General features: G+C 36.3%; 1 protein-coding gene and 1 long non-coding RNA gene across 4 annotated transcripts; one reads left to right on the top strand and one right to left on the bottom strand.

The window, feature by feature from the left end:
• Positions 1-4,793: 4,793 nt before the first annotated feature.
• On the top strand, positions 4,794-7,789 carry LOC145069192 (leucine-rich repeat extensin-like protein 5). Its single transcript, XM_079016141.1, has one exon. The coding sequence runs from the start codon at positions 5,138-5,140 to the stop codon at positions 7,439-7,441; it is 2,304 nt and encodes a 767-aa protein (XP_078872267.1). The 5' UTR covers positions 4,794-5,137; the 3' UTR covers positions 7,442-7,789.
• A 2,211-nt stretch (positions 7,790-10,000) lies between these two features.
• On the bottom strand, positions 10,001-11,984 carry LOC145069136 (uncharacterized). Of its 3 annotated transcripts, XR_013689309.1 has the most exons (8): positions 11,896-11,984; positions 11,694-11,805; positions 11,397-11,463; positions 11,187-11,296; positions 11,034-11,101; positions 10,750-10,942; positions 10,420-10,499; positions 10,001-10,280 (listed from the first exon to the last, which is right to left on the bottom strand). It is a non-coding gene; the product is annotated as an uncharacterized LOC145069136 (long non-coding RNA). The 3 variants fall into 3 exon arrangements; XR_013689310.1 differs by having other exon boundaries at positions 10,002-10,280; positions 10,420-10,942; positions 11,215-11,296; XR_013689308.1 differs by having other exon boundaries at positions 10,003-10,280; positions 10,420-10,942.
• Positions 11,985-12,824: the final 840 nt, after the last annotated feature.

Here is a 12,824-nt window from a genome sequence, read left to right as displayed (position 1 = left end):
ATCATACATAGCACATATAACAATTAACTTATCACATATAACACATATGTCTCATATCATATCCGACCTTCCGGTCACACAATCAAACCCTTCCGGGTACAGTATAGTGAGAAGACTCACCTCGTGAATATCGATAGCTAGCAAATCCCAAAATCACTCGTGCTCGATCCTCCGAGCTACAATCTCCCTATAACATCATACATCTCTTATTAACACTTTTATCTCTATGGTTGACTATCCCTAAGAAGTCAACACAGGTCAACTCTGGTCAACGGTCAACGGTCAACTTTGACCGAACTCGGCGAGTGCACAAGGGCAACTCGGCGAGTCTAGACGTTTTCGCCAACTCTCTAGGATTCCCTTCTTACACGTCGAGTACTCCCCCCTGACTCGACGAGTTCCACCTGGAAGAATCGCGGGGCCACCCCGACTCAACTCGCCGAGTCTCAAGAACGACTCGGCGAGTCCCAGCTCGACTCAGTCCTCCTGTCAACCCTCTCTAACTCACCCTGACTCACTGAGTCAACCTATGACTCGACTGGACCACTCACTGAGCGAACTCAAGGCAATCTTCAAGCTACTCGCCGAGTCTGCTCATCGGACTCGGCGAGTCCATACCATGCAATCACTCAAACTCGCTTCTAAGGTCAGATCTGTTCCAACAACTCATAGATCTGGCCTTCCTAGACTGATTCATCACGTAAAGCCCCTAACTTGGTGTCCATAACACACCCCATGGCTCATAAGTATCATTTTGACCTAAGGCATAAGGATTCCAATCCAAAACCTCCATTGATTCCCAAAAAGCTTGGGCAAAGGGACACTCTGGACCTCCAAGGGTCCAGATCTATGGTCTAAATCGCTTAAGGGACCAAGGGAGCACAAGATCTAGCCACAAAAAGGGTTCAATAAACCCTAAATCAATGTAAACATCAACATAGAAGAGGATAGCTCGAAGGTATTACCACAATAGCGATGCTCTGGACTCCAACCCTCAGAAGATGGCCCCTCTTGCTTTCCCCTTAGTTGATTTTCCCTTTCCTTGCAAGATGACACCTCCAAGATCAATAATGGCCTCCTACTTTGCTCCAAACGCTCACACTCGATTAGGGTTTCACTCAAGGGACTGGTGAGCACAAATGACGGCCATAAGGCCCTTTAAATAGGTCCCAAACCCGAGAAATTAGGGTTTCATTAAACAGCGCGGTCTCGCCGAGTCCATATCCTGGACTCGCCGAGTCCAGGCGAATCCCGCGTCCAGAATCGCGACCCTACTCGGCGAGTCTGAGCTCCAACTCGCCGAGTCCCCTCTCAAAACACCAAAATCAAAAACAATAAAGATACCTGGAAATCCGGGCTGTTACACTCAACATCCTAATAAAGTTCCACTAGCTTAAACCTTGATACATGTGATGTATATAAACTAAGTGGGTCAGGTTTGGGAAACCTGATGAGATACATAGGGATTTCAATCCCACCATATTGATATGATATTATTCCTTAATTATCAGACCCATACAACCAGCCATTACCATACTAAATCTATATAGGCTTATACCTATATATCTATTCTTACCGATCCTTCTTAGACTATGATTATCAAAGAGAATTTATCTCGCTTGATGAATCGTTGACTACACAGCGAGGCTTCCTTTTTCGATTTAAGTCATAAAGGCTTATGGGCGCCAGAGTATTTGATGAATATGGTTTTCCAATTCATCTACATCTGGAGTAATGAGATCACACTAACAACGTAATTCACAAGACCTTATAGAATGATCAAGTGTTGTCACCTACTATGTGGGTTGACCAAACATACCGCTAACAGTCGCCTAATTGGGACCCACCATTTATGGTCATCCTATACGAAGCTACGTATATCAACACCTGATAGTGTCATGAAACAAAACTTTACTCTTCGTTCCTAGGTTACGCACATTCTCCTAATGAGACTACTTAATATCAAACTAAATTGAGCTAGGTATCTTCCATAAGTCTAAGTTTACCCCTAGACTAGATCACAATGCCTATAACCAACTTTTAATACCAACTTTATTCTTGGGTGACATTAACCTATCTCTAGTGTATTTATATTCCCTACATAGCATTAGGTATTATTATTCCTTTATCTTCTCAACAAAGTTACCTTTAATATTATCATATGATGTTATATATTTAATCCTAACATCAAACTAAACTATATCTGGTTTGTACATAACACAATATATATCCTAACATATAATCCAAACAATAAGCCCAAAATTCACATACAACTTCCATAAGATATATAATATTTTAATTAATACTTGTATTAAATCATGTTCATGAAAGAGAGTATGCACTTGCCTGAATTAGGTGGGTGACTGGTGATCTTGGCAGAGCTTCGCCTAACACTTTAGATATTCCTTAACATAACCTAAGTATAATTAATACAAAGTTTTAGTCTAATGGTCCTGGAGACTAAGAATATTCTAGATCCTCACTAATCCCAATGTCTACGTCAAGATCTATCAAGTAAGGATCAACTAGGCATGACAGTTGGAAGACAAGATCATTTCTGCATAATAGCTTTTCTAAAATCGAACAACCAAGCTAACATGACCATTCGAAACAAGTAGATCAATTAGTATAATGATATGGAATTATTGATAAATCTTATTTATAGGTTCATAATAACAACTTATGACCATAAATATAAGTTACACTGAAAAAACTAGAATGTAGCTTAACTTACAGATGATTTAGCGAAAAGCTAGGAATTATATGAGCATAACTCTAATCTGAAAGCTTCTATTCACCAGCTATCTGACACCGCAAAGCTTCTACTTGATAGCTACTACTATCGTAGGGCTTTGCCGAAGCCTAAAACTAAGGGAAATTGGGGCATTCTCTATATATACGTTCTTGGTTTAACGACTACTATGACTTTCGTTTAGATTATTTATCCTAAATAATCTTTTTTTATAATACCTTATTATCGTTGTGACTAATAATTATCTCATTTATTCTTTAATCATCTAGTTCTATCTTACGGACGTTACACAAATTCCCTTTTGTGTTATAAGATCATACATTATCGATTGAAAAATTATATATTGTTGTACAAGTAGTAAACTCTTAGCTTACATCTTAGTTTCAATTACGTAAAATTTTAAATTTCTGATGATACTAAAATGATAAACATATAATGTGGACATTTTCTTGGTGTAGGTTGGGCCTTTCTGCCTCATCATCTCTTTGAACAACTACTTCAAGCTCTTGTGTCGGCCTCACCTTATAAACATTCAAAGAAGAGTTCCTTGTTATTGTATATTTAGTTTTAGGATGCTTTTGGAAAAAAGAAACTCGATTTTGTAAAAATAATGTGGAGAGCTCTTCAATTAAAGAACATGCTCCTTGTATTTCCTCTGATACGTTGCTAGTCTTTTTTTAATGCTCGTTAATAGTATATTTCTACCGATTCTTAAAAAACTCACTTCATTAATATCTCATTTTTTATTGAATACATTAAATACTAGAAGACCAGATTTTATTGACATCATGTGTTGTGACAAAGGAATACTTACAAAACCAACCTCACCACCACCAGCGATTAACTTCTACTTCTAACCTTAGTAACTCTCTCTCTCTCTCTCTCTCTCTCTCTCTCTCTCTCTCTCTCTCTCTCTCTCATGGACAAATGTAGAAACTTTAGTTAATTGCAACTAGCCCCTATATTTTGACATATTGACAAATAAGGTAATAATAAATCCCTTGTATTTATTCGATCTTTACGTAACAAGATCATATCCATATTTTTTTTCTTTAACCTTTTCCCTTGTTATCATTTTATTATTAAAAAGATAATGAAAATACCGGATACAACATTTAAAGTTCTAACAACATATTTTGTACTTTTGACATTCCGAGACCAATTCAACCTCTTGCCAAAAACATCTTTTTCCATTGTACAATTCTTCTAACATTTGTATCGTTTTTTTAGAAAACGACTAATAAATTTAAAGGAAGCCAACTTAAGTGATTGATGCATGGTTGTCTCCATTCCACATAAAAATGATTATGAAATGAAAGAACATGCATAAACAATATTATTTTTACGCAAATATTGTAACCATTTTATATATTTGTTAAATACATTCCATAAAAAATTACAATCTTTTCCTTTGGAATAAACTTCAATTAAAATTCGCTTAGTAATCATACCTATTGATATTATTACAAAAGATTGCTTATGATATAATCCACCTATTCGTGTATTTTATTAATAAGGAAACCGTATTTGTAAGATATTATAAAAAGTCAACCACTTAAAATTTATAATTTTCATAAGATGAAAAGGCAACAAGTATACTTTTACAAATTAATATCAACGGAGCAAATAATTACAATACTTGTGATATATATTATATTATGTAATATATAATGAAACTTTATAATAATACAAATTAATTTTAGTTGGTGATGAAAAAGATTGAACAAGTCTTTTCCTTGTTAAATCACGACAAAAGAAAAACATAAATTTAACCAATAAACATCCAAAACGGCTTTTAAAATATGTTACTACTGTAACATATATTGATGGATACAATTATTATTTATTCACTTTACAACAAATGTACAAACTCATAAATACAATACAATGGTCAAAAATATAATAAATGTAACAGATGGGAAAAAAACTAAAAAATTAAATATGGTATTTATACGGAAAGGACGGAGTAATTTAAAACCCCATTTAATTACTCCGCTACCGGACACCTCCGTCCTCCGCCGGCCTCCGGCCATCGCATTATTTAATCCCTTTTCAATCAATATAAATTCACATTCTTGTTTAGAAGGAGACTCTCATTTTCTATACAGAAAGAAAGAGAGAGAGAATCGGTGGGTGTTGAGCTGTGATTTAGCTGTCTTCATTCCCCACCCTCCGTTCACACCTTCTCCGAATCCCCTAGAAAAACCTCCACTTTCTCTCTCATAATTCAAAACCCTCATTCATCTCCTTCTTCTTCTACTTCTTCTTCATCTTCAATCGATAATCTTCACCCACATTTCGAGTTTCTTATAATCGATTGTTGCGTTCAGAGCGCAGGTTTGTTTACAACGATTTAGTTAAGCCTCAGATGTCTAAGGTGTTGATATGAAGAAGACTTCGATCCTTGTTTATATTGCGCTGTTTGCATTATTGTCTGGTTTTGGGTTTTGTTTTTCCGGTGATGGTTCCGGTGTCAGCGGCGGGTTAAGTTCTGGAAAGCTGACTGACGGTGAGGTGATTTTCATACGTCAACGGCAGCTTCTGTCCTACCTGGATGAGTTCGGCGACAGAGGCGAGAATGTGAGCGTGGATCCGACGCTTGTGTTTGAAAACCCTAGGCTGAGAAATGCTTACATTGCTTTACAAGCATGGAAGCAGGCGATACTCTCAGATCCACAAAATCTCACTGTGAATTGGGTTGGTTCTAGTGTGTGCAACTACACGGGAGTGTTCTGTGCACCCGCACTGGATAACAGTTCGGAGAGAACCGTTGCCGGAATCGACCTTAACCACGGCGATATCGCTGGGTATTTGCCGGAGGAGCTTGGGTTGCTCAAGGATCTTGCATTGTTTCATATTAATTCGAATCGGTTCTGTGGAACTGTTCCGAAGAAGTTTCGTCAGTTGAAGTTACTCTACGAATTGGATCTCAGCAACAACAGGTTCGCCGGAAAATTCCCTTACGTTGTTCTTAAATTACCGGTATTAAAGTTTTTGGATCTCCGGTTTAATGAGTTTGAAGGTAGTGTTCCTAAAGAATTGTTCGATAAAGACTTGGATGCTATATTTATTAATCACAACCGGTTTGTGTTTGAATTGCCGGATAATTTTGGCAATTCGCCGGTGTCGGTGATTGTTTTAGCGAACAATAGGTTTCATGGCTGTCTTCCGGCGAGCATCGGGAACATGTCGGATACTTTGAATGAGATTATCATGATGCACAATGGATTGAGGTCTTGTGTGCCGGAAGAAATTGGGTTGTTGAAGGAGGTGACGGTGTTTGATGTGAGCTTTAATCAGTTAATGGGGCCGTTGCCGGAGAGTCTTTCTGGTTTGGTGAGCGTGGAGCAGTTGAATGTGGCTAATAATTACTTGACCGGAAGTATACCGAAGAGTATTTGTAGTCTTCCGAGGTTGGAGAATTTCACTTATTCTGATAATTTCTTCACCGGTGAGCCGCCGGAGTGTTTGAGGTTGGAGGAGTTTGATGATCGGAGGAATTGTTTACCGGCGAGGCCCGCACAAAGGTCTAAAAAGCAGTGTGACATGTTCGCGTCTAAGAAGATTCATTGTAGTGCATTTAGGTGTACGCCATTTGTTCCGGCGCTTCCACCGCCGCCGCCACCATCACCTCCACCGCCAGTTTACTCCCCTCCACCTCCACCATCACCTCCGCTACCAGTATACTCTCCTCCGCCTCCAGTTTACCCTCCTCCTCCACCGCCACCCTCACCTCCGCCCCCTGTTTACTCTCCTCCCCCACCTCCACCATCACCTCCACCGCCATCACCCCCTCCTCCACCTCCACCAGTTTACTCACCTCCTCCACCGCCTCCATCACCACCACCACCATCACCTCCTCCACCACCTCCACCAGTTTATTCTCCTCCCCCACCGCCACCATCACCACCACCACCATCACCTCCCCCACCACCTCCACCAGTTTACTCTCCTCCCCCACCTCCACCATCACCTCCACCACCGGTTTACTCTCCTCCGCCACCTCCTCCATCACCCCCGCCACCAGTATACTCTCCTCCCCCACCTCCACCGTCACCCCCCGCACCAGTTTACTGTCCTCCACCACCTCCAACCTATTGTGTACGATCACCACCACCTCCTCCACCTCCAACTGCATCCCCGCCTCCGCCGCCCTTGTTTTCTCCACCACCACCTGTTCCATATTACTACAACTCACCTCCTCCGCCTCATTCACCGGCCCCATATTACTATAACTCACCGCCTCCACCACACTCTCCACCACCACCTCCACCTCACTCACCGCCTCCACCACCTCCATCTTATATCTACTCATCACCACCACCACCACCACCTGTAGCCCATTCTCCACCTCCCCCAGTCCATTCTCCGCCTCCCCCAGTCCATTCTCCACCACCACCACCATCACCACCTCCTCCACCTCCTTGTATAGAACTACCTCCACCTCCCTGTATAGAACCGCCACCACCACCATCCCCAACCCCATCACCTCCACCACCACCGCATAAATCACCTCCACCACCAGCACCTGTTTACAGTTCTCCACCACCCCCAGTCCACCACCCGTCCCCACCTCCACCACCGATTATATACAACAGCCCACCACCTCCTGCTCCAGCATACGAGGGGCCATTACCTCCGGTGATCGGCGTTTCTTACGCCTCTCCTCCACCACCACCCTTCTATTGATTCTTTGATGTATTCTGAAAACTCAAAACACCAACAACAACAATAATACACAACAATTGGCATCATCTATTCCTTGAGCTTTTCCGAATTGATGACAGAAAACAGATAGAGAAAGAGAGAGAGAGAGAGAGAGAGAGAGAGAGCTGAAAAAAAATAAAACAAATTTTATTTTAGGTTGCAGAAGCAGATCAAAGCATATCATATCATATCCTCATCCTCATGTATAGAGAAACATCCATTGGCATTCTTTCTCCTTCTGATTCTGCCTGTGGGTTTCTAATTTTATTATTTTATTTAAATTTCATACTTTTTCTTCTTTTTATAAATGAAAAACATTTTTATTATCCATTTTCTCTTCTTGTTTGTGTTTGTTTGTATAGCTATGTATGCTGAAGTTTTGTGCCCTTGACTTCCTTCTTAACCAAAATTAATTGGTATGTTTGTTTGTTTGTGGATCATGTCTTAATGCATAAACGAAATTTATGAAGACGAGACACATCTTTTTTACTTTCATTTGTGCTAACGTAGCTATTTTTGTATAAAACATTAGGGTGTGTATGGTTTGGTTTGATTTGTTATTGGTCACAACCAAACCAATCGGTTAATGTATTTCGATAATCATAGCTATTAATATTGGATTTGGTTAATGGTTTTAGTTGATTAATGGTTACGGTGAATGGTTAACATCGGTTAGCCAAAATGGTCCAAGATAATCTAAAATAAAAATATTTTTCTACAAAAACTAAAAAACGTAAAGTCTAATGTTATAAAAAGTGAATTAGTATATATAATTAATTGTCATAGCTAAATAATTTCTCTTTAAATTTCCAGCTCCTAATATAATTACATACCATATATTTAATATTATATTTTATTAATAATAATTATTAATATTATTGGTTTAGTACGGTTAGGTAGGTGGAGCAAAAACCGCACCGCAACTAAAATTAACCGTAAAAACCGCAATCGATAAACCGCAACCGCAATTAAAACCGATGGTGAGGGTTTCTATTTGTCAAAAACCGCAAATTTGCGGTGCGGTGCGGTTATTAGTATTCAAAAACCGCAAAAAAACCGCACCGCACCGCATGTATTATATATAATTTTTTTAATTAATTATTAATATATTAAATATTAAAAATAACACAAGTTTCATGGATGAAAGATGGATAAAATACTAGAAAACCAAAGTATTTGGGTTTTATTATGTTTAACTTTGAAAAATGGTGAAATTAGACAATTTTAAGATATTTCTTGTTAATTACTATTGATTTGACGTTTTTAAGATATTAGTTGTTTGTGATTTAAATTAATTGTCTTATACTTTATGGTTTTTTTTTTATTATTATTACAAGTAATATGTTTGAACTCTTAAAACCATTTGAGCTGTAAACTGTGGTTAAAAACCACACAAAATAACCGCACCAAATCCATGCGGTTAATAACCGCAACATAGAAAAAACAAAACCGCACCGCAAAAATAACTGTCTAACCGCACCGCAAAAATAACCGCACCATGCGGTTTTGAAAATGGATTAACCGCATTTGCGGTTAGTGGTGATGTTTTAGCTAATAACCGCACCGAACTGCACCGCGCTCACCCCTACGGTTAGGAATGGTTTGATTATATCAGTTACTTTGGTTTTTTGGTTAACACGCTCACCTTATAAAACATATTAGAGTTAGCAAATTTGGCGGATGGGTTGTTCGATGTTTTTGCTTAACATGACACAAATTACTTTTTTTTAACCTGAACAAGAAATGACAACGTGTTTTTTTAACCTGAACACGACATGACAAGTTTTTTTGTTTGTTAACACGAATACGACTCAATAAACAACATAGAATACTACTAAATATACACAACTTTGGAACATGAACAAAATGTTTCCTTCTATTATGGTGTCTTATATTTTTGACGTGTCATGATAACTTTTGACACCCTTGAACTTATACATTCCTTATACACACATACTTTTTAGGCATGTTTTTTCAAGGAGTCATTTTTATTATAATGATTTCTTAAAGTAACAAATTTTGTTCTCCGTATACACACTTAATCATTAAAGATTTTTTTATATATTCTTTTATAATTAAACTATTTATATTATTCAAAAAACATCATATTACTTGATTATTAGCCCTTCTCTGATCTATATTATTTTCACATTTTGATAGTGTTTCATTTCAACCTATATCGTTTTTTATATAATTTTTTACATCAAAAAATACATTTTCTAATATATATATTTTTCATCAAACTTACTAGTTTTTTTTACTTATTTATTTACATTTTTTTTTTATGTTTTTATATAAAAACATTATAAAATATATTATTACAAAACTAAAACCAAATTAATTATTTCTATATTATCAGTTAGAATGAGGTATTATTTTATTAAAATGACATTTATTAAATAAAAAACTATATTTTAAAACACATTTTTAAATATATGTAAGATTAATAATATCAACTAGATGCATTCCAGCGCGTTGCGCTGGTCAGAAATGGTGTTGTGTGGGTCGGAGCGGTGCATGTGGATTGGGATCAATGTTGAAGTATTATATTATAACAGGAGGATGAAACAATATACAAAGTTATGAAAGTAGGTTGCTATTTATTGTATTTAACTAAAATTAAATGCATAAATAACAAATTACTTGTACTTGAATAAACAACACTCAAACCTATCTAATACGAATATTGATGAAGTAAAAGCAAGTTTCTGCAATTCCATTGAATTTGAATTCAACAATCATATTAAGATGTTGCATGTGCCTCTGGCTTTAACTGATCAAAAGGGCATGTTGATAGTAGTATCCAGTGATAGGGCAAAATCTACAAAAATGAAAAGACATAAAAGTGCAGTATTACGGAATCAATTCTAACCGTACATTCCAAAATGATGAAGTGGGATTCGTTTCACCCATAAAAAAAGTGTAAAATCCATTCTATTGTATGTAAATAGAGAACATACCAGGCCTGTAGGTAGAAGCTAGCATCAAATTCCTTTACCACCGCCTTAACCCTCTTCAGCCTTTTTACTGCTACCATACCCTTAAAAAAATGGAAGAATCGGTAGGTATCATCTTCTTCGAACTTGATTTTTTTTTTCAGAAAAGTTAACAACGTTACTGAAAAATCATTGAAAACGATTCGAGTATTTATACATTGATATTACGCCGAAATTTGTTGTTTATATTGTATTTTTTTTTATCTAATATGCAATTTAAAATTTTACAATCCTAGTTATGTGGCTCGGCTCTACCCACTACAGTTTTGACAACATCCTCCATTCCCAACATACCCCCTTTTTGAACCCATAAAATGAATCCAAAAGAAGCTTTATTTTCGGCCTCAACATCAACAACACATAGCACCATAAGGCAATACTTTATGATCACATCAGATATTGTCCTCAAAACACGACTTTCATTGACTTTCTTCTTTGTCAATGGAGTTTCATCTCCCACTTTATCAAGAGCCGATACAACAATTTTCTGTTTTAATTCCATTTGAAAAGTCAGTTTACAGAAAATAAAGAAAATGGATGGATGTTTAAAGAAATGTATCGATTCAAAAAACACGAACCTTTGTGGGTCCCAATGCATTATCGTTGTTCTGGTAGTTTTGATTTTTCTTCTTTTGAGTTTTCATCACTTGTAATAAAAATATATATTAATATAATTTTATAACTTCAAACCAATTTGTTAAATTAATATATTTTCATAAATTTATGTATACCTCTATCCACAGGTCGGTTATCTCTTACCTATATATTAAAGATTTTGTTTTGTCAATAACAAGATTCAAATAGATGTAAGTTCCAATAGTGGAGCCGATTTGAAGTCTTCCTGCATTTAGAAGTCAATTTAACGTGGATATTAGACAGTTAGAAGATATGTTGGGAAATTGATCTAAGAAAGTGAAGAAAAATTGGAAATAATTTGTTACCTGGTATCGATCTTTAAGTTCTACTTTTATAGCAGTAGACTTTTTCAGCTTTTGAGTGTCTGATACGCTGTTAATTTTTGCAATGTAATTTGAAAAGCAACGTATTTAATACAAATGTTAGAGAATAGAAACTGTAAACTGTTTAGGGCGGGGGTACCTGTTAGGATGTAATTATTGTAGTCATTTTGTAATTATAAAAAAGTTGGATGATGATAAACTGTATAAATGTGAAGCTTCAGGGCAAAATTTTCTTTTATCATTTGTTGGATCTAATTTATAGTTAGGGGCAATACGTACCAAAAGGTTTGTGCCACAGAAGATCACCATCGTTTCAGGTTTGCTAACATTTTACTGATTTTTTCTCCGCCTCTCAGTTTGGTGTTTCAGGCTCAACTTAGCTTACTCCTTCCTATAGTTGCATATGGAGTAATTAGTAAGAAAGAAAAGCCAGTAAAAAACATCGGAAAAATAAATAAAAGGAATGATTGATTCATGTTACCTCAACCATGTTTGAGGTTATAATATCATGAATGCGGTCTGTGGTATCCTTATGATGTTAGTATCAGGGTATATCTCCTTCTGGTCCTTCCCCACCACATCCAATGGTTAGATATCATGGATTGCCATGATCCTATTATTCATGACCACACGTACCGGTCAAACCAAATACCATGTTTCCTTTAATGTTCATAAAACATAATAAATAATATAATCATAAAACATATTCTAAACAATTCTCATTCACTAATAAATTTAAATTATTTATAAAATGCTAGATATTAATAGGCTTTCAATTAAAATCCATATGCTAACTACAAATCAATATATAATTGCATCTATGACTATCTGCATAATATCTAGAAGCTATATACAAAACAAAAAGATAATATAATTTCAAAATCTACAACAAAATATAAACTTAATAACAACATTAAATCGATTTCTAAATTTAAATTAATCTTACTATATCTAATAAAAGCACAACCAAAATTTTAAGTTAGTCTATATAATTTGATTTCTCATTTTAGTTCAATCATAAGTAAAAGTGCATAGTGCATATTGCTATACTGGTACTTTATTTTTGACGCAACCCGATTGTTAAAAGTAACCCAATTTACATTGCAGGCCTAATAGGAAGTGGTAGCTATCCCAAAACTAATATCCCTATTTTTTGTGTGAACCATGAACTTGAAGCCTACTAAAACCTGGTATGAGACTATGGTTTTATTCAAATAAAAGAATTACAATAAAATTATAAAAGGTGGGCATTGAATTGCAATTATCGCAATGAATCAAATACATAAACCCTAATCACACGAACACCAAATTTTAGAGTGGAGTTAGGTTTATCTTGCAGAGGAGAAAAGAGATATTTTCTAGGTTTGTTAAGAGTATTATCGTCTTTGATAGTTCAAGAAATGTGATTTT

The sequence above is a fragment of the Lactuca serriola genome, chromosome 8 (assembly GCF_051521515.1).
Source record: "Lactuca serriola cultivar US96UC23 chromosome 8, Lser_US96UC23_V15, whole genome shotgun sequence".
Classification (NCBI taxonomy): Eukaryota; Viridiplantae; Streptophyta; class Magnoliopsida; order Asterales; family Asteraceae; genus Lactuca; species Lactuca serriola.
Note: the sequence above shows the minus strand (reverse complement) of the source record. Positions and strands in the feature narration are given on the sequence as shown.